Source organism: Coenobita brevimanus, chromosome 22 (assembly GCF_032717465.1).
Source record: "Coenobita brevimanus isolate Jiangsu-jjx chromosome 22, ASM3271746v2, whole genome shotgun sequence".
Taxonomy (NCBI): Eukaryota; Metazoa; Arthropoda; class Malacostraca; order Decapoda; family Coenobitidae; genus Coenobita; species Coenobita brevimanus.
Genome location: NC_136975.1, coordinates 41,651,284 through 41,677,919, shown reverse-complemented (window position 1 = coordinate 41,677,919; position 26,636 = coordinate 41,651,284). Strand labels below are relative to the sequence as shown.

General features: G+C 42.1%; 3 protein-coding genes across 3 annotated transcripts; all 3 read right to left on the bottom strand.

Moving 5' to 3' along the window:
• Positions 1-3,659: 3,659 nt before the first annotated feature.
• LOC145392484 (carbohydrate sulfotransferase 1-like) lies at positions 3,660-7,629 on the bottom strand. Its single transcript, XM_080266878.1, has 2 exons — positions 6,905-7,629; positions 3,660-4,011 (listed from the first exon to the last, which is right to left on the bottom strand). Exons 1-2 carry the CDS (start codon positions 7,627-7,629, stop codon positions 3,660-3,662), a joined length of 1,077 nt encoding a protein of 358 aa, XP_080123004.1.
• Positions 7,630-12,834: 5,205 nt separating this feature from the next.
• LOC145392483 (carbohydrate sulfotransferase 1-like) lies at positions 12,835-15,195 on the bottom strand. The gene is made up of 2 exons (XM_080266877.1): positions 14,471-15,195; positions 12,835-13,186 (listed from the first exon to the last, which is right to left on the bottom strand). The coding sequence occupies exons 1-2, from the start codon at positions 15,193-15,195 to the stop codon at positions 12,835-12,837; spliced, it is 1,077 nt and encodes a 358-aa protein (XP_080123003.1).
• Positions 15,196-22,382: 7,187 nt separating this feature from the next.
• LOC145392482 (carbohydrate sulfotransferase 1-like) lies at positions 22,383-23,936 on the bottom strand. Its single transcript, XM_080266876.1, has 2 exons — positions 23,338-23,936; positions 22,383-22,734 (listed from the first exon to the last, which is right to left on the bottom strand). The coding sequence occupies exons 1-2, from the start codon at positions 23,934-23,936 to the stop codon at positions 22,383-22,385; spliced, it is 951 nt and encodes a 316-aa protein (XP_080123002.1).
• Positions 23,937-26,636: the final 2,700 nt, after the last annotated feature.

The window sequence follows — 26,636 nt, the reverse complement described above, 5'->3', positions numbered from 1 at the left end:
TTGAAATCATAGCCTTGGCAACTTGACCATAATGCTTAAGTTATATGTCCTCGAAAAAGTATTGACAGTTGCAGTATCGTCCATGGAATAATGTATGGGTTATGAAATTACTTTTACATAATTCTGGCGAAGTACCTTAAGACTGAGGGATACAACCTACTGCATTTTCTGAAATGTGTAATAGTGTGAGTTACCTTGTGTATCAAATTGTATTTTGTTATACTACACTACTGTTGAGTTTAGTCCTTTTATATATCCAGCCATAGCAATTCTTTTGGTAGTAATTCTTCTGGTAATAATAGAATGAATATGACAACAGATGAATCAGTGAAGGGCTTAGCATCTTGTGTGGCAGCAGTTTGGGGCTCTAGTCAAGTTGTGGAGTATCCGGGATGTCTGTTTGTGTTCTTTTGTGTGCACGGCGCTGGAAGTGTTGATACTGAGACTGTATTGCGTGCAGTGAGATGATAAAGTAGTATGTGATGCGGCTAGCTTCTGCCCGGTGCAGAAATAGTGCAGGATATTGTAGTTGATGCGTGTGAAGTGAAGCTTGGTGGTAGCAAAAGTAAAACGAGAAAGACATCCTCAGACAAGCAGTAATGGTTCCTGCTGATGTGTTGTGCAAAATCCGTGGTAATGATACTAAGGGACTAGAAAAAGACCACACCACTGGATTACTGTCTGTGTGGTGGAAGTGAGTACTGTCGTTACTGGTCCCCTGAGGCTGGTGATGATATGCAGTGGAAAAACGGAGGCAACGAGGCTAAAATAATTTTGAAATAAGGGGCTGGTGGTGACGCGGAATTACCTATACGTTACTGCTAATCTGTGGAGGAAATTAGTGTTAATAATACCGGCGATGATGTGCAGTGAGAAATAGTATATCAGCGTTAGTGATGCTGGAACAAGATTAAATCAGTGACGTTGATGGTGACTAGGAATATCTGTGTTACTAGTTATGTGTGATGACAGAAACTAGTGCTACTGATACTTGTGTCCTGAGGCTGCAGTGGAAAGTTGATGGTAGAGATGTTGCTGGACAGGAATAAGATTACGTCACTGAAGTTGGTGGTGACGAGGAATTTCCATGTTGACTCATTCACTGTGACAAATAGGAAAATGAGTTAGAGGTAAATAGTGGAAAAGGCGCAATCCCTTCAGCAAGAGGACGTAATTTCTGCTTTACGCTAGACATCTCCAGACGATTTTATTCAGCTTCAGGATGGATTATGGAGCTGGATGGGTTAGATATAGCCTTCTATACCCCCATCAGCCAGAGAGGGCTTTCATAAGTTTAGTTAAGTCATCAGGAGGTAGCAAGAAGAAAATGAATGTAAGATCTCTTGGGTGAGGGAATTTTCCATATTTCTCTGACGTTTTGCACTGATGCTGGCTTCCGTGTAGTCCATAAAGAAAGAAACTGAGCTCAATACTGTGTTTCTCTCCCACCCATTGTATCTTTCTTCTGTTTGTGAGATAATCCTGCAACCGAAACGTGAGGGAAAGAAATACGTGACTTTATTTTTTAAAAAATGAAAAAAAAAAAAAAATAAGAAGGGGTGGGAGGGGCAGCAAAATAAGACGTTGATGATCTCTGCATGCAACTGTGGACGACTGATAGATGCCTACTATGAATGACTGATGGCTGTGTAGTGTCCTCCTCGCTTTTTGTTAGCTAGTGGTGATTAGAGAGAGAGAGAGAGAGAGGTGTTTTAACCCCTACCCTACGATGACGATTTTATTATCTTTTTATTTTCAGACGATTTAATTCAGCTAAAGACAGACCTCGGGTAGTGGTGGGGATTATGAAGGCTCTTTCTAACCCCTTCATTAAAAAAAAGGTTCTCCAAAGCTGAATAAAATCGCTAGGTGATAATAATAGAATGAATACCTTCGGAGTAAAATAGTGAACTCCAATACGGGGATATGAGTGTATTTTCTGGATGTCTGTAGTACAAGTGATGATCTTCAGCTTAGGAGAGTTTTCGAATTGAAAGGGTTGGAATTAGCTTTCAGTAATTATTTCACCTTTGTCTCCCCTGTGAAGTATATCGGCTGCAGGTAGCAAGAATGAATTTAAAAAAAAAAGTAAAAGAAAAAGAAAAAGATGTCACGTTACTAAGTCTTCTTTTATTGTATGCTCTTATACCTGTTTGTTTTTTTTATCATACATTATATTCTGTTATGATGTTGCGTGTTATTTTGCTGCTAACTATATTTTGGTCCCAGAGCTAATACAGTCAAATTTACACTGCAGTTACGATTTTCTTAACGTATGCCTTTTATGCCTATTTCATTATTAGCATTCAGCGGGGTCTTATAGTGCTACATGTTATAATATTGCTTTTGGTAGGTAGACTCTGATTTCAGACATACAAACAGCGGATTTTACGTGTATATTATTCTATTTTGATTATATTCCTCATGCATATACCATTATTATACACTCATTATGATTCTGGTATCGGTATGTTGCTATATAATGTTATGCTGTAGATGTATGAGCTTTGATTTCGAAGTTAAACAGTCACACTTCTGAAAAATTAAAGAGCATCAAAGAACACTTCGTTACAGTTTGCGCTGTAAGCCAACGAGGGTACTGAAGTAAACACGGAAAATTCAATTGTGACTGGTAATGAAGAGATATTCAGGTTTTAATATTTACCAGATCACAATCGCCCTTTCCCCTGTTAAACCAGTGTACTGTAGGCTAGGAAAACAGATGCTGACAAACATCAAGTAAATACAAGTACATTACAACACTCATAGGCCGAACTTTGATCTTACCCTGTGATCTTGACCTGTTCCTGGTTATTCTCAGTATATATTGAATCCCTTCATTCTTGCCTTGCTCTGGACCCTTCCGCCAGGTATGGTCAATATCAGATAAACAGTATTTAAGCTGACGTTGCAGTGTGTCCCAGACCTCAATCCTATTGTTCTAAAAAACAATAGGTCGACCCGTTGGCTGATCCTCAACACTTTCACCAAGTGTGTTTTAGTTATGTAGTTCACACAGACTAACACGGATCAAAACCTTGTCCTGTGACCTTGACCTTTGATTGATGTACTCAGAATCAGCGCCTCTCTTTCTTGCCCTGCCTGCAGACCTCCTATCAAATTTGACTTAAACAGAATCAGAACTTCAAAACTGGCCTTGTTATGTGACCTTGACCTTTCGTCTGATGTTCTAAAAACTATAAGTCAAACATTTGTCTAGCTTAACTTTCCCACCAAGTTTGATTAAAATCGACTCAGAATTATCTTAGTTGTTTTGTTCTCACAGTCATGCCCCGAGCAGAACATACCCGCCGGGCATATCGCCCTCATGAGTGCCATGAACACTAAGCTTAATGTATAAATCACATATAGTGCCACAGAGGAAGACTTCAGTGTACCAGCTAAATTGTTTTCTGTGAAAGGTTAACACAGAAAACGAAAGAGGCTTGTACAGGTAAGAGATACACTAGTGTCAATATTGTCGATGCACACAACGACCCTTCTTTCCGAAAGGCCTTGTAAAACTACAGAATAGGAAGCAGTGGCAGTGGCAAGAGGTGAGGCGGGAGAGTGGGAAGGGAAAGCGTGCTACAGCTACAGGAGAGAAGCAGTGGCAGGAAGGGTGAGGCACGGGAGTGGAAAGGGAAGGTGTGGTACAGCTACAGGAGAGGAGGCAATGGCAGGAGGGGTGTGTTATGAGGGTCGTGGTAGTGGTGCAGGGTGGGGAAGGTGCGGTAACCATAAGCCTTCAACACGGCGCCACACTCCTGCTGTAGCCGCGTCACTTCACTGAAACCCATCTGATCCTGCCATCCGAACACTGTAGCAGACGAGTTCTTGTATGCTGAATATGGATAAATTGTTCCATGTTCGTCTTTCCGGATCCCAAGGGTGCGAGTAGCTACCGTGTTGGCTACCTGGGCAGTGTAGGGAAGGTTCAGGAAGTTATACAGTCTCCGTACCTCCTTCTGGGGGTGTAGCGCCAAGTCCTCGTAGCGTAACAACGTGTACCTGTATCACAGTCCAGGTTAATGTACTGCATAGTATTGTACCATAATAATTTCCAAGTTTCCTTGGTTTACTTGTACTTTTATGTTGTAAATGTACTAGATTAATGTACCAGTAGTAACAAACATGAGAGAGACTTTCCCTGAGCATAAGGTCTGCGAGTATTTGTATACACAGTTTGCCTTCTGCCATTATACTCGTTCTCCACGCTCATCTTTCCACCAGAAGCAACAAATTAGTCAGTGAACGAAGGGAGAAATAGCCGTAAACGTTTATGAGTTCATCAGTTATTTCAAATAATGTCATTATACATTTAAAGCCGACTTTGGTGCAATAAGTTGATCATCACAGACTCATGTCTCTACTGACCAGTCTATTTGTATCATTTTTTACGTTTTAAGACAATCAGCATTGTAAAGTAATATATTATTCATTTCCTACTGCATGCACTTTTATCAAGACGTCACACACCCGCTCCTTTTGCCAACTGTTCTTCCACGCGAGTCTAGTCCATAACTGTTTTCGAGTTCAATAATTGAAAGATCAAGGTCACAAGGCAAGGTCAACTTTGAACTTGTCTTGTGTAAATGTCGTCATATGTCGTCCGTTAATGCCACTGAATTTGGTTGAAATCGGAGAAAAACTTCGATTTAGCAGGGTTGGAACTGTTCTAACGGAGGCCGTGGGATTAATTCCGTCCGTGACAAAAAGAAACTTTTATAATCCGATATTATCCAAATTTGGTGGAGCTGTTGCAAGGTAGCCTATGACGAAACCGAATAGTTTTCAGAACAATAGGCTGAAAATCAAAGGCACAAAACAAAGACAACTTATAGCTTGCCCCATAACATTAACGTTTAACCTATGAACCTCATACCTAGACAGTGTTGTCATGTGCGGTTCGTTCACAATTGCATCAATATTGCATCAATATTAGTTAAAGTTGGAGAAAATTCTTCATTTTAACATGGCCGGAACTATAGACTACTCACGGCAGCCGTGAGGATAGTTCTGGTCTTTAAATAACGAACGATTTTCATCCGATGCTAACTAAAAATTTGGAGGAAGTGTTACGAAACCGACTCTTAAAAAATGTGTAGTATATTGGGGATACTGCATCCTAAAACTCTGAATAGTGCTCTGGTATCTGTTTCCCACTGCATTTGGCCACATATTGGCCTGATTTCAAAATTATTTACCGAAGGAGGCTTGTAGCATCCAGCATAGCTCACCTCCCCTTCCCCCTCCGCCTTCCACCCAGCTTGGAGGGCCTCCGCTGTCGAAAGTGGTGACCCTCCAAATGCACTGGCCTGTTCGAACACTGCAAGCATTTCATTCATGTACACCAACGAATTCCATCTCCAGAGAAATTAAAGCACAGTTTTTTTTTTTTTTTTTTTTTTAGGAAAGCTATTTTTATTCTATTACTTATTTTTATTTATTTTATTTTATTTTGTTTTCTTTTATTCTTGGTGGGGGGACTATGTTTTGCCCTGTGCGGGCTTCCTCAGATACCATCAGGTACTGTCATTCCTCACATTGCACACGCGTTATCTTTGTTACATTATTTGCCTTTAGGCCCTTCCCTACCATAATTCAGATTTAGCCTTTTAAAAAATCCAGATTTTCCTGTACTTTCATAAGCATATTTATGCAGCCATTTACTTTTCCACTTCTCATAAGGCTTTTTACTTTTTGTTGCACATTAAAACCCAATTCTTCACACAATCCGTCATCCTTGCTTCTGCACTGCTAATGTAGTGTATTGTACCTCTGATGATTTTCTTCACTATATGCAGTTACTTCTGTTTTACCAAATTATACACATTTCTCTGCCTCTCGTATCATGCTGTGAACATCCGACACTGTCTTGTCATTGCTTTAGTAGCATTGTCCACATACAGCCATGCAAAGTGTTTTCTCCATTTAGTATCCACTTCAGCCTTATCCGTCACGGCGTTCTCATGTCTGTTTACCGCACGCCGACTTACATTTCCCCACTTTGTCATGCCTTTATTACTTCGTTCCGGATATATAAAAAATGTGTTTCCGTCACCCAGAACTGAAATACCTCCACCTCCAAAACACTGCAGGACCCTCAGCTATTCTCTACTAATCTTTTAGTTTTTCTCATTCGTGTCCTGAATGCATTTATCTTCTTTGTTTTTCCTCGTGTCTAAATTTCTTCAACCGTTTTTTTTTTCTCTTCATACCTTTATCCGTTCTACGCTCAGGAAAGTCACAAGCATGTGGAGAACCTTTAGGTGTGTGCATGATGTCACTATAATTACCACAGAGGTAATGTGAGTGGTTAAATTCTCACCTGGGGAAGCCAGCGAAAAGAGCTTTGAAGGAGTGTATATATGGAAATATTTCAGCATGACTATCATGTATTGATCCTAGTCATGCAGATGTAATACAAGATTAATTTCAAATCATTAGGCCTCAGTTCATTATTATGTACGGGTACTATTCGGTATCCATGATGTTTAGTTTGTACGAGATACGGAGGTGACACAGGAAACTATATGCTTAGTATTCAGTCTTGTGATAAATGGATGTTCTGGGGCTAGTGAAGTGTCCTGATTTATCAGTCCATGTGTGAAAATCCAGTCCTCCCATCTCCTACGAGAAGCGGTAACTGAAACAAAGTTATGCCCTAGAAGATCGGGGGGGAATCCAGGGTTGGGGGTATGCAATTGTTATGCAGTGCTGAGTGTTCAGATTGCTGCAGACTTAGCAATAAACAGAGTATTTTTAACTAGAGGCAGTATGCAGTCACCTGTAGGCTATATAATGCATTTATTTCATGAATTTAGCATATGGATGTCAGAAGCGCATACCCCAAGAAAAGCTGCGGTGGCAGAGGATCAGTATTACCTTATAAGACAAGTACCTGCTGGGGTGGTGTCGAGCCAGAAACCTGGCAGAGTCCAGATCGTGAATGTACCGGTCGCAGATGAGTCTCGAATTGATCTCGTCATCCTGGTAGACATTAAAGTTTATACCATTATACAAAGATTGGAGTTTGTGTCTGGATGCTATGAGGGCCCGTGGATCCCTCACCAAATGCACAACACGGATGGTGAGGGTGGGGTCCTCTAGGAGGGTCCTGGCCATGTCCAGCTGAATGGCTGCAACTCTCACCAGACGCAAGCACGACGCCTCACACATGGCGTCCGTCAGCCCAGCGTCCCTACACAGCCACGGGAATTCCGTGCACATGACCAAGGTCACTTCTTGTTCATTTGGGAAGGACCCATTAATCCACTGACTGAAGTAATCGGGTTGACGGGAGAAATGGCACTGGAAAATGTCTTTCAATAGCTGAACAGCAAACTCTGCTCCTTTCTGTCTGTATTGTCTCAGTGGTTCCTCTGTCAGAAAGGAACACGGGAGAACTGTAAGCATCTCCTGTGTCACCCGGGACCCTGAACGCATCATTGTCCACAACACCACCTGCTGTTTCATGCCAGCAGCCTCATGATTACATTGTATATTCCTCGACGGCTTCACTTCATGGAATTGAAGAGAGCAGAAGAGATAAAGAGCTGACATTATCATCACCGTCACTAAGAGTAATGGCACCAACACTCTCAGCCTCTTTATTACTCTTGTCATTACGGCCATGACAGCTGGTGGCACACAGGGTTGTCCGGCCTGCTCTTCCTCACACATGAGATTAATACTTGGGCTCCTATAGCTCACTCTCAGCTGAAGGTAAACGTCCGAGGGTAGCTAAAATGCAATTCTAGAGTTTTCTCGACCTTGAGAGAATGTCACCACTGTTAACAACAGGTTCTTGAGACTCACTATTAAGTGCATAAAATCGTTTAGCGTTAGCCGGAATAGAATACTAGAGTTGTCCCAGTGATGAGAGAATAAATTGTTCCAATATTTTCACCCTGCGCCTCATTTGACTCACTCATAACTCAGTAAAATCGTCTGGCGCTGGCTGTAATAGAGTACTAGAGTTGTCACGACCATCAGCGAGTTAATCTAAGTCTTTCTCTTGTGATACATCGACAGGGAGCCCAGCACACACTGACAGCGGCACCGCAGGGCAGAGGCGACCCTTGGTAGGCTGGCTGTTTTTACAGTATATGGAGGGAGGAGAGAGGCTGGCCCAGGCTTGGATGGGCGGAGCAAAGAGGTTGTGACGGGAGAGGAGTCTGAATCAGGAAGAGACTTTCCGTTCGTCCTATGTATGAGTGCACACACGGACCTACATACATACAGACAGACAGACACCCTAATACTGTCCGGATCATTTATTTGACTGCTCTTGGCGATTAATATTTTTTTTTCTTTTTTTTTAATTCATACTTATAATGAATTTTATAAACTTCTTCGATTCTGTGTAGCCGTCCCTCAAGACGCAAACTGTATGGTGAACCACTTGCATCCTTTCTTGTTCTTTAAGAATTCTAAATTAAATCCTCTTATTCCGTGACACTTCTGTCTGCCCCGCCCACCCTTTTCTGTTCTCCCCCACCCCTTCCATTGATTTAGTAATGTCATTTTGCTCTCCTGAAGCTGAAACCGCTTTTCATGTCCTGACGATAATCCGAAGCTACTTGGATAGGCAGTCGAGAACGCTCTTGCTTTTTATAAAAGCAATAAAAGCAAATGTAAAGTAGTTGAATACTGAATAATGAATCTTACTGGTAAAGAATTAATGATAAGTTCACAGTGCTTATCTCAGGTCTTAACTATAATCCTTTCCAAAGAAACTCCAATTGTAGAAAGCTAATCAAGATCACTTCAACTCGGGAGATACCTGTGAGCACTGCGTTTGAAAAATTTTACATCATACACAGGGAAAGCCCACCAAGAAATGCTGATTCAGAGGTGACCCCTCCCTTTGCCACGAAATCGAGAGTTGTATCGATGTCAGCATGTATTCAGTAGATGGCCAGATTTACCCCTTGCTACAAAATCCAGTGCTATATTGATGTCAATCTGGTGTTAAGTAGAGGGCAGGACAGGGGAAGTCAGGCCAGGGTAGGGGAGGCCAGGGCAAGGCAGCATCCCACACAAGAATTCAGGACTCTGTCGGACTAGAATGCCCTATAGGGTCTCTAGGGTTGAGCGACAACAACTGTGCAAATGGTGCTGGATGATTGGTAAGGGAGCAGTATTTCATTTCCGGCTTATGTCTCTGTTAGTGCAGATGTTGGAGTTTCTCATTGACAGTATACGATTGACACAGACTGAAGCTGATGTGTACAGAGTATCATTTAAATCTGTTTTTTAATTAAAAAAAAAAAATATTTGGGTTAGTCTGGAGCCTCCGAGTAGTGAATCACCCTGTATAACATACCCAGCATGTACAGTTACATTCGATAAACCGTTTACACTGTGCGGGTTTCTAACTAATAAAATGATGTTTCAAGTCTTCCAGCCCTCTTGAAAGTTAAGCCTAATGATTGTAGCTTTTTCTCCTTAATTTGACTAAGCTTTACGTTCTTTTGCATCTTATTATCATACATGGCTCTACATTAGGGTGGCACTAAAAGCTGAATGGTTAATAAATTTAAGCGTCAGGGTCTAGTTTTGTCTGATTACTTGAGAAAACACTGTAGGTAATTGGTCATTGTGATCACGACATATTTAGAGGTTGCTTGTGACCGATAAAGTTTCACAGCATAATATACATCAGAGTCACACTATACGTCATACTATACGTCAGAGTCACACTATACGTCATACTATACGTCAGAGTCACACTATACGTCATACTATACGTCAGAGTCACACTATACGCCATACTATACGTCAGTCACACTATACGCCATACTATACGTCAGTCACACTATACGCCATACTATACGTCAGTCACACTATACGCCATACTATACGTCAGTCACACTATACGCCATACTATACGTCAGTCACACTATACGCCATACTATACGTCAGTCACACTATACGCCATACTATACGTCAAAGTCACATTACGTCATACTATACGTCCCCAGTCGCCATCACTTAACCCTCTCATGGTCGATGATTTTAGTAACCACAGGGGAGACCTTTTGTAGTGAAGGGGTCCGTCAAAGCTATATAAACCCCTCCCCCTCCTCGTAAAAAAACAATAATAATAATAATAATGATAAAAAGATAAGTTTCTAAAATAATTGAAGTCGTCTGGAGGTAGCACGAATACCATGAAGAAAATCGCCATCGGGTTGAAGGGGATAATTAAGACCGCACAAAAAAATCTTACCAGGAGGAAAAGTGAGTGAAGTATTCTCCTTGTGGGTCCGTACTTATAAACCCTCCTAAGCTTTTAAGTCGTGTAAAAAGGCTGCCTGTTTATTCTTTTGTCTTTACTCCTACGCCTACCAAACTAAATATTAAAATGATAAAATATGGTAAAAAAAGAAAAAAGACCTGCGATACTACTTAAACGTTGGAGAGACTTGTAAAAATTTGTAAATTAGGTAAGATCCTTTATAAGTATCACTTGTAAAATCTTGTAAATATCCTGAAAATTGGTTAAGATCCTTTATAACTACGACCCCTTTGTTATAGAGATATAATATCCTGTAAATTAGTTAAGATCCTTTATAAAGAGATCCCTGTATTGTGGAGACCAGAATCCTGTAAATATCCCGTAAATTGGCTTAGATCCTTTATGAATACGGCCCCTGTTGAGACAAAATCCTGTAAATATCCTGTAAATTAGCCAAGATCCTATGTAAATACGATCCATAAACCTTAAGCTGTTCGAGTCCAACTGTTGCAGATTTTTTATGAATGGGAGACGCCTGAAATGTGGTGTATCGATTTTTTTCCCTTCCTCTGTTCATCTTCCGTAGAGAGAGAGAGAGAGAGAGAAAGAGAGAGAGAGAGAGATTTAGCCTTGCCCGAAGCCAGACATTCCAGTTTTTTACTTTTCTTATCCATCCTCCTTCCATTTCATGACCTTTCTTACTCTTCCTCCTTCCTCCCTCGTCACGCCTTCCTCGCTTCTCACTCCCGTTCTTCAGTCCATCTTCTTTCACAGCCCTTTTTTATCTCTATTGTTTGCTTCTTGATGGCGATATCGTGACTCCCCCCCCCCTCACCCTCTTTCAACCTCATCATTTTTTTTTTTATTTAACTACTCGTATGTATTTTGTAGTTTTCCTTCGTCTTGGCTGAAGTTCACTCGTTCTGCTGGTTCTGTTACTAATTTATCTACAGTAATCTAATCACCAGCCGCGCCATTCCGTTTAATCTGTTTACTATCTCTCATATCTTTCTCCTACTGATAAAGTACCTTGAAACACGGAAGATCGTCCGTAAATTAACTACAAATATGTTATCGTACTGCACTGTCAAATCGATAATTGCTATGTGCTTTCTTATAATCTGATTTATATACAGAAGGAAAGATCATGTTTCAAGAATTAGCGGAGGTTTGAAATAAGACTCTTAAAATAATCAACAAGCAGGTTTATTAGGAAAGAAACGAATGCTCACACTTGCATGAGAAAGTAATAACACACCAACACTAATACCGCCAAATTAGCTGTGTCAGGTATACCTCTGTTACAAGTGGGTTAACTCACTGACAGAGCAAAAACGAGTCTTAAGTGTATACCATGTAAATACCTTAATTTTGGTAAGGTGAAAAGTAAATGTATTTCTTAGTTCACTTTTCTTTTGTGGAAAAATGAACTAAGACGTAGCCAATATTGATGATTAGAAATGTAGAAGAAAGAAAAAAAAACGAAAGGCAACGGAAATCATAACTTGTAGAAGTGGTTCTCAATAGTTCTGAGCCACATCCAAGAAGGGTATGAAACCTCCTTGGGTCCACCGGTGTGACCAAAGTAGTTATTTGGTGTGATCTGATAACATAATGTGACCAATAAGTGTGACCAGATTGAATAGTGTGGCTGATATTAATTGTTGAACCTAAAATAATGTTATAGTATGAAATTAATTGCTATCATATACAAAACAGAGTCTACCGTAATGAGGTTAATTCGATGTCTTCATAACTAATCAGTATCTTCAGTTCGTGGATGTAGCTTGCTCTTTTATTCACGCCACTCCTAGAAAGTTTCAAGTAGCTTATCAGAGAGCTGCGGGAAATTTTTGGAATTCATTTTTACATGCATCGTGTCGTTATGTACTGTAGGCTACTTTACATCGATGTGCGCTTGCTTTCTTCTATTTGCTGTCGCTATGTTTTTTTTAATGATAATTTATTAATACATTTCCACTCCTTTTGGGATTCACATTATTCTCAAATAAAGTGTGAGCAACAGACGTTCTTAAAGTTCTATGTGTGACGAAGAGATAATGGTTGAGAACTACTGCTATGGTACAAAGACAATCTCTGGAAGTCTTTACCCCCTGGAGCACGAATTATCTTGCAGAGTAATGAATTTAATACATGGACTTCCTGCGTAAAATCCAATGGGAAGGATTAGGTGAGTGTACAGCAGCGGGAGAGGTAAAACAGGGGAGATAACAGAAAAAACGTAGTACCATCATGATTAAAATTTCGCCGACACTTCTCTTCTGGTTGTGGGGATGAAAGGTGTTGAAATATCTGTATGCAACAGCAGGATCAAGCACACAACAAGAGAGTAAGAAGAAAGGATATTCTTTTACGTCCGAGGAGAAGTGAGAATGTGGAAGGCAGGACAGTGCTGGCAGGGGACTGTCGGCGAACATTAGCTCGTGATAGTACAGCTGCATGCATGGAGGAAGTGGCAGGAGGTGTGAGGAAGAGGAGTAGGGAGGGAAGACGTGGTACAGCTACAAGAGAAGGGGCAGTGGCAGGAGGGATGAGGCAGGGGAGTGGGGAGGGAAGGCGTGATACGGCTACAATAGAGGGGGCAGTGGCAGGAGGGGTGTGTTTTGAGGGTCGTGGTAGTGGTGCGGGGTGGGAAAGGTGCGGTATCCATAAGCCTTCAACACGACGCCACACTCCTGCTGCAGCCGTGTCACCTCGCTGAAGTCCATCTCGCCCCGCCACGCGAAGACCGTGGCAGATGAGTTCTTGTATGTGGAAAATGGGTCCTTTCGCCATACCTCATCCTTCATGAAGCCGAGGGTGTGGGAAGTCACTGTGTTGGCCACCTGGACGTTGTAGGGGAGGTCCAGGAATTTGTAGAGGCGTTGGACCTCCCTCTCGGGTTGTAGAGCCAGGTCCTCGTAGCGCAGCAGAGTGTACCTGTGTATCAAACCGAAGTTATTTTATAATACAGTACCTCAATTATTTTCTTTAATTCATTCTCTCTGTTATCTACTCCAGCAGCGTGGGGCCTGAAAATAGAAGAAAACATCGTTCATTCGCCATCAACCTCTTTGTTGTTTAAAACTGATCTACACCAGAGCAGTTTTAAAATATCCACAGCCAGGCCTTGCTGAGTTGCTATTCTCCCCGGTCGTTTCATTTCGTGCTTGTTGAAGATCATTAAGAGGAAGTCATCTTCCTATAAACCATTTCATCTCATTTCCTTAGACCTCTCTGCTTCAAATTTTTCACAATATCATTTCATTTACTTGGCCTCTCCCCTCCTCTCACTCCCTCCAATTCGCATTTGTATACCATCTTAAAAAATCACGCCCCAGCACTTCAATACACTTTGCCTTTTCCATCATACTGTGTGTTCTTCCTCACCTCTCAGTATTATTCAGATAATTTCACCTCATACAGACAGTAGACCTGAGTCATTTCGTTGCCCACACTTCCACCCATTTCCGGTCCCTGGCATTTAGAATCCACGTCTGTCATCCATACAGCACTAATGGAATTGCCATGTCTGTATTATGTATACCTATTGTTGCTTGATGAGACACTGACTTCTCGTTTCGCAGATTCCTAACGTCCCAAATACTATTGCCCGTTCTCTTATCTTATTCCTGAAGACCAAGTCTAGCATCTTGGGCAGCTGACTCAGAATGAGAGTTTTCAGTCCGACCGTACATTGGTGCCCTCTTTTTTAAGTAACTCTTACACACACGTTTCTTAAAGCAAATCTCCTAACCCATACATCTCCTGTCACACTTGTAACCTACCACTTCCTCGGTAATGTGGTGCTTTGTACGTTACGCTACGCTTTCAATCGTCGCTTTCCCATACACCTTACCTGGTATGCTCAACATCTGTATGCATCTCAAATGCGATCATTCCCTTTTGTTACCCTTTTATATATACAGTATATATATATATATATATATATATATATATATATATATATATATATATATATATATATATATATATATATATATAAATAACACGTGGTTGTACTGAGGGTGTCTACCTGGTGTGAATATGCATGTGGATAGAAAGTACAGTGTACTAGGAGGAAGTAAACACCGCGAAACAGAGAGCATGAATATGGAAGGAGAATTTGCGTACAAATGTGCAAACACAGCGAAGGGTTGAATGCTAGCTACGTGACATGAGCGAAAGACTACCATGTTACAATGTATATCGGTAATACAGTACCTGCTTCGGTGACGATGGGCAAGGGAAATGGCCGATTTCAGGTCCCGCATGTAACGATTGCAAATGACTGTTGAGTTCATTTCTTCGTCGTGAAAGACTTTATAAGTCGGACTGAGTGACTCCAGTTTCTCTCTGGATGCCATGAGGGCACGCGGGTCCCTCACCAAGTGCACAACACGGACGTTGAGGGTGGGGTCCTGCAGGAGGGTCCTGGTCTCGCCCAGATCAACGCTTACCACTCTGAGCAGACGCACACACGCCACCTCACACATGGCGTCGGTCAGCCTGGCGTCCCAACACAGCTGCCGGAACACAGCACATAACCTACCCTTCACATTGTAATCGTTTGGAAGTGACCCATTTACCCAGTATCTGAAGTAATCTGGACGCTGGGAGAAACGACAGTTGAAGATGTCTTTCAGGAGCTGAACGGAGAATTGTGGCCCGCCTGGACTGCGTTTTCTCAGTGGTTCCTCCGTCAGAAATGTACAGGGGAGGGCCTTCAGCATAGCTTGTGTCATCCGGGATCCTGAGCGCATCATTGTCCACAACACCACCTGCTTCGTCCTTTCCTCATGACCACTGTGCTTACTTCTATCTGGAATCAGCTCCTGTGCTGGACGGGAGAAATGACTGCATACAGACGTCAGCAAGAGCACTGTGACCACCAGTAAAACAGATACTACTCCCAGCCTCTGCACTTTTTCTTCCCTGGCGCTTTTCATGACTAGTTATTCACGTATCTTTGGCCACTTCCTTTCTTCTATTCCCATGACGCCTGTCCCGGGAAAGTTAAACAGGATGGCCACGTAAGGCAAAAGTTATAGTACAGGATCTTAGTAATCATGAACACATACATCGATTCTGATATAACAGTCAGCCCATATTAACATGCCACTCAGAAATTTCCCACTTTTGTTTTTAAGAGTATAGTAAAACAAGCTCTGTGGGCAGGATTCGTATGTCGCGTACATGGACTACTCCGGCTGTTTTTTCCTGGTCCCACATTGTTGCTATTTTTTCCTCTGTAATTCGGGCAGTTTTACCGCCTACCGCATGCAGTAATAGTATTCTACCTTGCTTCCGATTGTAAACAGTCTCCGAGCCCCCAAACCTCTCCTCGCACACTTCCCTTCCTCTCCATGATAACCTCCCTACCCACCTTTCTCCCCACTTCATCCCACTCCCTTTCCCTTCCCCTCCATGATAACCTCTCTATTCGCCCTTCTTCCCACTTTAACCCCCTCCCCCAACCCCTTCCATTGTATCACTCAGCGTCGGTATGAGCTAACACTGACCATGATGAGAGAAGTCAACTTAACCTTTGATTTCTGGGTTTATTAAGTGTACTAACAACATTCATATATCTTTTCATTGTAGCCAGTGCCCTGTTATTATTACTTTGGTGTACAATCGAGGAGAAAAGTTTGCCTAATAAAATGCATCAGGGAGATATGCTACGGGAAAGCCTCAGGTGTAAGGTAGACGCAATTGAATTATAGGCGAACTTTCTCACAGACTTATCCCTCCCAGCATTCAGGGGCTCTTGGACACTGAGATGACATATTTTTCCACTTCAAAGTGAGTTCTGGTTGAGCTAGGCACGGCTTGATTACAGGGGTCGGAGGAGGATGGTTCTAACGAAATGGGTTACCTAGCAAACCTGATCGAAAACAACTTTAGGACTAACTATATTATTGTGAACGATATCGTTTTAGGGCTAGCGATGGTATTACTGTATTTGTTTTTCTGTGATCTTGTAGGTTTCGTAGTGTCCTGCTGTGTGGTGGTCTGTACAGTTTTGCTTTGCTTTATAAAATATTTGTTCTTTTCTCTTTGCTGGTACCTGAGGATTTTATTCAGCTTAGGGGAGACTTTTCGAACTGGAGGAGATAGATGTGGCCTTTATTTACCCGTCTTTACCCGTGTCTGTCTTTAGTTGGATTATATCGTGTGAAGGTGGCAAGATTCATCTACAACTTCACCGGATTAAAGGGGATGAGTTGTCGCTCGCCACGTAATATTCCACAGAGTATCCTCCTCCAGTTTTTGTCTGCCACTTTTCCTTGTAGACTCTTAGATTAACGTACTCACCCGCGTTGCAGAGAGAGAGAGAGAGAGAGAGAGAGAGAGAGAGAGTGTGTGTGTGTGTGTGTGTGTGTGTGTGTGTGTGTGTGTGTGTGTGTGTGTGTGTGTGTGTGTGTGTGTAAAAATGAATAACATGGAAACCAAAGATAATCTTCATATTCTAAGCACAACAAACTAGCCATCCAGGAAGAAAACAAACTAATGTTACCACCTGGGCCATATATACAAAGAATCTTAACCAATTATATATGTCAGTCTCCACAAGTTAATTACTACCGGAATCACGTTTATTCCTAATATTTATTTCATTTTAATATTAACACTATAGTTCATTCATCTTAATTAGGTAGAGCCTTTCGTTCTTTTGCATTTTTTTTTTCATACCTCATTGATAGAATAAACAAGAAGTGGTGCCAAGGCACAGCAAACCCGTCCCCGCCAGTCATTTTAGTGCTGACATATAAACACAACAGGATATCTAGTCAAAGATGTCACATATCAAGTTTGGAGTAAATCGGGTGAAAATTGACGAATTTATGCCCATTTGAAATTTTAGGTCCGACCCACTAGAGATTGAGCCCCCTACCGCTTACTTGGGATGACCCCCCTGATGTAATGAGGCATGTTATAGGATGCAGATTTGAAAGATACACCTTTGGGCTTTGGTTTCATGTCGATATGATCAGTCTGAAAGGAGTTATAGCGAAAAAACGAATATTGCTTACATTTTTTTGTTTACATTGTCTGGGCCTACAGCCTGGGCCTTGGCCCAATTTGGCCCAAAATTTAATCAGGTGATCAGAAGGTCATAGCCCATCGTCCTTGTAATTTTAGTCAACATCGCACCAGTAATTTTCGCGTAAAGTTGTTAACAGACAGACAGACAGACAAACAAACAGACAAACCTACAAGCAATACCCATTCCCGAGCCCCTCCGGGGCGGGGATGGGTTAAAATACTGCGGCTCCACATCCATTCATAGCACTTCTTCGTGACTAACACCATATTTTAGTGTTAATATCGTGTCTTAGCTCAGCACTGAAGATGGAGCGATGGCAATTTTAAGCCTAGTTAAAGTGAACAGAGTGTAGTTTGGTTGTGAAGTGTTTGTTTTTTTAATGAGTGAACATAAAATCAATAGGCAGTCGTTTATGCAGCTTAAGCTCAAGAAAGTTTATAAATAGCGACTTTGGTCATCTGTGCCTGCCCCCTGGCGACAGACTTCTGACCCACGATTTGCCGCTTAAGGGGAGGTGCGGTTTGCCACTGAGAATTAGATAAGTGATGCTCTGGGCTGCAGCGGGTGGTAATCCATTTGCGTCAGCCATGTAATATGAAGATGTCTTTTGTTTTTCTTACTGCCACACAGTTTTGTTAGGTTTGTGTATCTTTTTCTTTCCTTGTCCTTCCTTCTTTCTCTTGCTTTCATTTTCTTTCTGTCATTTTCATAGTAAAGGCATATGATGTTATTCAGCTTAAGGGAGGCCTTCTGTGGTAAAGAGATAGGAACATATTACAATCCCATTCATATTCTGACTTTTTTTTATTTGTAGTATTATTTACTTTCTAATGTCTATCTATCTATCTATCTATCTATTGCCAGACGCCTCAATCCCGTTTGGGGTGGCCACAAACAAATCGCCTCCAAGTCGCCCTGTCCCCCGCCATTTCACTCCCCTGCTCCCAACTCACACCCCCCTCTCTCATATACCTCTCCACCCCATCTCTCCATCTCATCCTCGGCCTCCCCCTCCCTCTTTCCCCCTCCACCTCACTCACTCAGTTGCTTTGCTCCTTCAGTCCCATTACGTTTTTGTATTTTAGTATTGCTATCTCTAGACGATTTTATTCACCGTAGGATAAACTCATCTCGTTGGTGGGGTTATGTCTAGCTTTCATTGACCCCTTTAATGCTAAGGTGTTCTTTTAATCTGAAATAAATCGTCTGGTAGTAGCAAGAATAAAAACAGAACACATTCGGAATAAAGGTGTTAATCTGTACGTCTGTGGCAAATAAAAAGCAGTGTACAATCCGGATGAGTGTCAACCATATATGGCAAGTGTGTTTATTGAAGTGATACAACAGGGTATGAGCGAGTTCAGAAGTGTTGACAAAACAAGAAGTCAGCCCACCTCAGTACATGCTCATCATGCTATATTAACTTTACCTTCCTTACAACCTTAGCCAGCATTAGAGGTGTCAAGTGAACGTGCACTGTACTTGAGGGCTAATCTTCACCTGGGAAACCAGCCTACTGTGTCCTTAAAGTAGGGAAAATCAAAATAACATCAGGAGGGTCAAAAATCCTCGGGAGCGACCTTGAGTCGTCTTTACTAATGCTTAATCTTATCTTGAGTTTCGGCGTCAGAGATAACATCCGTCAGTCCAATATTCAAGACTGTTATCAATATTAGTCCAGATAATTCAGCTTTTTATCTTTTTATGCCTCAGTGTCACGCATCATATGTAAAGCTTATTCCTTCGCTACTGGATGCGCTCCCTTAACTGATTCATCTTGCCTGTCGGTAGTAACAGTGAAATACAGAAGACGTCATATTGATCAGGGTTACTGGAGACTTTTTCTAACTCCATTCACTATGAGAGGTTACCAGTTTGCTGAACAACATCGTCTGAAGATAGAGAAAAAATATTAAAAAAAAAATGACGTCAAGAAGGGGTTATAAATGACAGTAACATGGAAGTAGCAGCAAGGAGGAGGAAAGTTTGAGTGATTGCAAAGACAGACATGCCACGTCACACACACACACACACACACACACACACACACACACACACACACACACACACACACACACACACACACACACACACACACACACACACACACACACACACACACACACACACACACACACACACACACACACACCGATATAGCAAGAGAACTAAAGTCATCACCCCAGGAAAAAGCATGATAAACAGAAGCACGAAAATGCTGATAAGTAAATTACAAGGATGAATTATGGCTGCCAGAGAGATAGTAGCATGGGAAATCATTGCGAGTGAACAGATGTCAAGAGCTAATGGGCTGAGACGCTGGAAACAACAGGACTTTACTTGACCCTGAAGTCAGAAGATGTGAGAGAAAAGTTGAGGTGAACCAAGCCACACCTTATCTCCCTCACTGACGCTTAAGTAATACAAAAAAACAAAAGGGTGGAGTCAGTATACGATTGAACAGGACGAGAAAAATGGCTAAAAAGTCACTGTTCCTACTGAAGCCGTAACTGGGGATATACCATCGCAATTTGTCGGGTCCTGTAGGTCGGAGATAAAAACTGGGGAACACTTCGTTTCTCTGGGTCACGTTTTAGGTAGGCCGTAACTCAGTGTAAGAACTATTGGAAGGGACGTAGTATTTGAGGGACTGACGCCTTTCCTTTATCAGATCCACATAAAATACCTTCCTACACTCCCCTACCCTTATCAGATCCATATACAGTAGCTTCCTACACTTCCCTACCCTTATCAGATCCACGTACAGTACCTTCCTACACCCCTTACCCTTATCAGATCCATATACAGCACCTTCCTACACCCCCTACCCTCATCAAATCCACATACAGCACCTTCCTACACCCCCTGTCCATCTCAAATCCACACGGAATACCATCCTCAAAAGTCTTGTTTCTGCTGTTCATGCTTCAACAGAGTGGAAATAGTTGCAGTGCCAGTGATTGAGGAAAAATATCGAGACTGAAACCGACACTGATTGAGGCCATCATCAGAAACAGAGCCATGAAGGATGACACTTTATGATCACCTTCTTTGAGGTGCAAGATGAAAACAAGAGAAACTTTGTAAAAGGTAGAATATATTTATTGGATGAATTATAATTTTCCAGAATATTAATTACCATTTATTTGATGTATATATACAGCTAAATAAAGATGAAGAAGAAATAATTTAAATTATATCAACCGTATCAGTATAAATGGTAATGCTTCCTTATTACATTCCTGCTCCAGGCTATCAATGTATTCTTTCCGGTGAATGGTAGCAACCAAATGGATTGGCCCTACTCTTACTGAGAGAAAAAATGTAGTGGCTTGGTAAATGATGGCAGAAATTTTTCGTTAATTAGGTTTATATCAGACTCATACGGCTGCAAAGTTAAGGTGAGATCGCGAGGATATAAGCAGTTCCATATTTTTTTACGTTCATTTATGGAGCTCTGGTTACTATTAAATATTTTCAACCTCCATCCCACATTCCAGGGGATAGTCAGCAACGACACAGAAAGGTCAGTCATATACTATCATCAGTACCTTCGTGCTCTCAGCATTAATAATATGGCCTTAGACACAGCACGAAGAGAGAGTTGTCAGGTGAGAGAGTCGTGTCATATAGGTGGAGAGGAAATCTTGGAGCAGCTAATCAGACAAAGGAGTTGGAGGAGCAGTGAAGTATAAGATGTGGGATATGCCATGTACTTATTGAACACCTTCACTTAGAGATGTATCCTCCCCTTGCAGGATAATCGTCTGACAGAGGCTAAAGAAAGCAATCATACTGTACTGAAGTTGTGAGCGAAAATCTTTTCCAACCTCTTTACTACAAGACATTTTTAAAATAAAATCGTTTGGTGGTTGTCCGAATATTAAAAAAAAAACTCATACTAAACAATATACTAATAGTATTTCAAACCTTGGCAAACGGGGATTTACGGCTATGGTAATCTCAACTGTCTGCTTCCCTTTTCTTCCATACATCCAGCAATCATCCAATCCTGTGTTGCCCCATGAGAAGCGTAGGAGCCCGGGTCTAGGCAACTTGGTCCTGACATTTCAGATGAGAGTGACCAGCCTCACTCATCCCTGAGTGGCATTATGTGAGCAGTAAACCCCAACCATACCTTGAATATAAACCTGCACAGGTTCAATCTGATTCGTGTGTATTACCCGCTAAACCACCAGGCGACATAATTTGGTTATATGGATACCACCCAGCATGCTGAATGGTTTCCTGGTGGACAGGAAACCATTTGGGTTATCACTCATTGTAGAGTCACCGATAGGTAGAAAGAATAGGAGACAATGAAGGAAAGAAAGATAGAAGAGGGAGTGTAGAGTCACCTGTGGCAGGAGGAAGAGGAAAGAATGAAGGAAAGAAAGACAGAAGAGGAAGGAAGGAAAGAAGGATGGAAGAGAGGAAAGGGCAATTACCCAAGAGCAGCACTACATCGAGTGAGTGGATAGTGAGCGCCCCAATCTACCCTATTCTTCCTGATATATTATCCAAAGACAAGTTTATATCTATGACGCAGTCCTTTATTACCCCTGAAGGATCGTAAGGGTCTGGGCAAGACCACTTAACCCCAACATTTGAGACGAGGGCGACCAGTTGCCTGTGCGCGAGTGGCAGTAAGTGAGCAGTAACCCAAACATCCCTTACGATGTAAAAATTTATGGGACACATCTATGGGAGTGCCCTGACCCACTAGACCACCAGGCGTCATTTTTTAATACGTGGTTAGCACCCAGTGTTGTATATGATTTCTGGGGCTGAAAGTTTTGGTTTGTTACTCAGCGTAGTCACTCAGAGACAGCATCACATCGAGTGAGTGGAAGGTGCCCCCCCCCCCCTGCACCTATCACTCATGTTTGAACGCAACATTAAAGTAGTCTTAGCCAGATGTTAACCCCGGCTAGTGGTGAGAGCAGCGATAAACAAGAGAGAAATTATCATTGCAGCACTGAGGAGTGAGATAAGAGAAAAGAATGCTCAGGAATGGGGAGAGAAGACGTGGTACAGCTGCAGGAGAGATGAGGCAAGGGAGTGGGGAGGGAAGGCGTGGTACAGTTACAGGAGAGGGGGCAGTGGCAGGAGGGGTGTGTTATGAGGGTCGTGGTAGAGGTGCAGGGTGGGGTAGGTGCGGTAACCATAAGCCCTCAACACGGTACCACACTCCTGCTGCAGCCGCGTCACCTCGCTGAAATCCATTTGACCCCGCCACGCGAACACCTTGGCAGACGAGTTCTTGAATGTGGAGAACGGGTGGGTGAGCCAGAACTCCGATTTCATGAAGCCGAGGGTGTGAGAGGTCACTCTGTTGGCCACCTGGGAAGTGTAAGGGATGTCCAGGAATTTGTAGAGACGCTGCACCTCTCTCTCGGGGTGTAACCCTAAGTCCTCGTAGCGCAGCAGGGTGTACCTATATAATAAATCTACATCAATGTTTTGCACTTGCACTACGTTATTATCAAACTTATCTGCTTTAACTGAATAGCAGCTGTGTATGGAGCTAAACTTAACCACATTATAATGTTACTATGTTCGCTTACAATTCGAAGGTTTTGTAATAGGCACGTAGATGTATTTGCGTAACATACTCGTTAAAGGAGTCTCGTACCTGTGCCACTACAGACGACTATTTACTGCCGTACACATGTGTAACTTGTTTGTGCCTCACAATAGGTGATACTTTACTATACCAGCATCACTACCATCAGGACTTTGGTGGTGTAACGTGTCAGCAAAAAGGACATATCTTTTGTGTACTGTATTTTCATGCTTAGCAACAGAACACCTGGGTAGGCTACTGGTCCATAATCGTGATAACAGATTTTCAGTTTACGGGGTCTTTTCCTTTTTCCCTGCTTTCCTTTTGGAAAATAGTGTGATATGCATGACAGCGTGGCTAAGTCCGTGGTGATGACAGTAATTTCAATATAAATTTACATTGATGAAAACAGCATTCTTTGAGGTGTGTATGTGTATAATGTTGGTTTTCATTCATGGTGAAAACAATTAATACCTGCTGGGGAAGCGCTGAGTGAGGAATCTGGCAGACGCTAAGTCGCGAGTATACCTGTCGCAGATAGTTGTCGAGTTTATTTCGTCATCGTCGAACTCGAAACCATTGCCTATCGAGTGCAGCGCTTCTCTGGATGCCATAAGAGCGCGTGGATCCCTCACCAAGTGCACAATCCGAACACTAAGAGCAGAGTCCTGAAGGAGGGCCATAGCCAAACGCAGCTCCACTGCTGCCACCCGTACCAGTTGCACGCACGCCGTCTGACACAGTGCCACGGTGAGTCTGGCGTCACTGCATAGACGTGGCAGGTCTTTACACAGCCTTAATCTCAGATTTTCATGGTTCAGCGAAGTGCCATTCACCCACTGGACGAAGAAGTCGGGGCGTTCAAAGAAGCGACACTGGAAAATATCTTTCATTAACTGAATTAAGAACTCTGGCCTCTTATGTCGATGTATCCTAAGGGGTTCCTCTGTCGGAAACGTGCAGGAGAGAGCTTGAAGCATATCTTGTGTCATACGGGAACCTGAACGCATCATAGTCCATAATAACACTTGATGCTTGGTGCTAATATGACGACCACTCTGCCCGTCCGTCATTATGTTTTTATGTGATGGAGGGGAGTACTGAATACAAACTGTTAACAGTAAAAACACCATGATGGCGAAAAGGGGTGTCAGCAGTCTCACTCTCTTCATGTTCAGTCCTGTAATCGAGATCAGAAATGAAATACATTCCATTTAGTAGTTAAAACTTGTTACTAAACCAATATGATCTGAGATTCATTGGATACGTTCATCACTGTCCAACTTGTTGCAGATCTGAAAAATACCAACGGGCCCAGCTTATGCAACAGTAAGATCGAAAGTGGCAGGAGGTCTCCATGCCCATTATTTAAGGCAGCGTTTTCCTTGTCAAGCAACGAGGTTCGTCTTTGTTCCTGAACTCATTGTACACATTTTCCTCCATACCATACTGCTATAGATATAAATATAAATACTGACTTGCAGATCCCAGCTCAGGGTGCTAAGTAAATGGCAATATATTTTTGTCTGCTGATGACGTAAAATAAAAAAAGAGGAGTAGGGCCTAATTTTCAATGTGAATTATCTTGTACTCTCATAGCATATATTGTTCGTGTATTCTTTGCTGAAGAATAGAACTTACTAAACAATTGAAGAGTCTAGAACAAGTGGTGCAAAGAGTATGCAGTAGACTTAATCCCTTCAGCCTAAGGATATTCGTTTTATATTTACGTTATTGTACTGTTTTGTCCATCTAAGGAGAGACTTTCTGAACTGGACAGCATAGACATAACCTTCATTAACGTCTTCATTACAAGGCTGAATAAAATCGTCTGGAGTTAACAAGACTAAATTGTAAAAGACGTCCCTGTATTCTAGGTGCTGGCGTCATTATAACGTATTATTCCCTTGTGTACCCTGTCCCCACAATTCCAATGCCACGATGCCTTCCTGTTTTCCTTATATTTGGTTCCTCATCTTTCCTCCGTCCAGGGTGGCAAAGCAGGCAGGATTTTTAGTTTTTTTTTCTAGTGCTTTCCTTATCAGTGACCCTTAGAAGTTCATTGATGCTGTAGCAGCGCAGTGACGTGTGGCTCCAATTCTATTTCTTCGGACTGTACTTTAGGAGACTTCGTAGCACCCCTTCCTTGGCGATTTATTCAGCATATGACACCCTACCTTTCTCTTATGTTACCGGACTCGTACTGTTTTAATATCGATATAGCTTGCATCGGTAGCACACGAGAGGATTTTATGGTTTAATGCGTAAAATAAATATCTAAACAAGAGGTACGATAATACTAAGCTTCTTAATGCCACCTACAACATGGACTTTAATCCCTTCACCACGATGATCTTTGCATTTCAGTTTGGTTTCTCTAGACAATTTTATCTAGCTTAAGGGAATCGAACTGAAGGGGTTAAATATAGTCGTCCATAATCTCCGTCATTGCTAGAGGTCCTCTCAGAGTAAAATAAAATCGTTTGGCAGCAGAAACAATATAATGAGCAATGTGTCATCGTAGTGAAATTGTTATCCCCATTAGTCCGATGTTGTACCTTTTGCTTTATTCTTGCCTTCTTCAAACGATTTTGTTCAACTGAAGCCCGTTTCACTTTTTTTTTTTTTTTTTTTTTTTTTTTAATAGTGCGGAGAAAACGTCGCCCCACCGCTTGTCGAGAATGTATCTCTTCACATATCCGGCTTTTGCACGCGGCTTTCCCGTACGGCAAAAAAACGAAAAAAAATTGTTCCTGCATAGCGGGCTTCGTGGTGTCGACTGATTATATATTTCTTACTTTATTATCTATTTCCCTATTTAATGATCTATCTATCTATCTGTCTATCCACCTGTATGTCTGTCTCTCTGTCTCTATCTAAGCATACCTAATAAAAAAATATCCAAAAGGATAACTGCACCCTACCACAGATGAACCACAACTTGGTCACTATGTTGCGGTTTGGCGGTGCATGCCGAGAGTCAGTCTCTCATTCGCTGGAATTTTCCTGTTCCTGCACCATGTGACCGGTTCCACTGAGCTTTATTATCTTCCAAACTTGTAGGTCCGTGGGTGAAAATAGGTTCATGGAGAAAGTAGACCCAAGGACAAAACTAGGTCCTTGGGGATAATAGGTCCAGGAGCAATGTAAGTCCAAGGGAAAAAGGCTAATGAGAGAATATAGGTCCATAGGGAGAACAGGTCCATAGGAACACCACGTCAGCAGCTGTAAATGACACCACGTATATAATTACCCCTGCTTGGACCCTTCAGAACCTACTAGATAGTTATCCCTCAATTTCCGTAGCGGTCAAACACGCAGATAGACAGACAGTTTAAAAAATATAGAGAAACTAATGCTGTTCAGGGGCTAGTGAAGCTGGTCATCCTTGCCTTAAATGGCGTGACTGTGTAGCCTTGCCCAGGGTCCATACGCTCCTGATGGACAAAAAAAGGTTGGATAAAGAATGGATAATAATAATAATAATAATAATGATGATGATGATGATGAAGAAGATGATGATAACAATAATAATCCATCTATCCATCCATCATCCAATCCTACTTTGCCCCATGAGCGTAGGAGCCCGGGGCTAGGCAAGTTGGTCCTGACATTTAAGATGAGAGTGACCACCCTCACGCATCCATGAGTCGCATTATGTGAGCAATAAACCCCAACCACCCCTTAGATATAACCTACACCGGCTCAATCCGATTGGAGCGCCTTAATTACCCACTAAACCACCAGGCGCCATAATTTGGTTTTATGGCTAC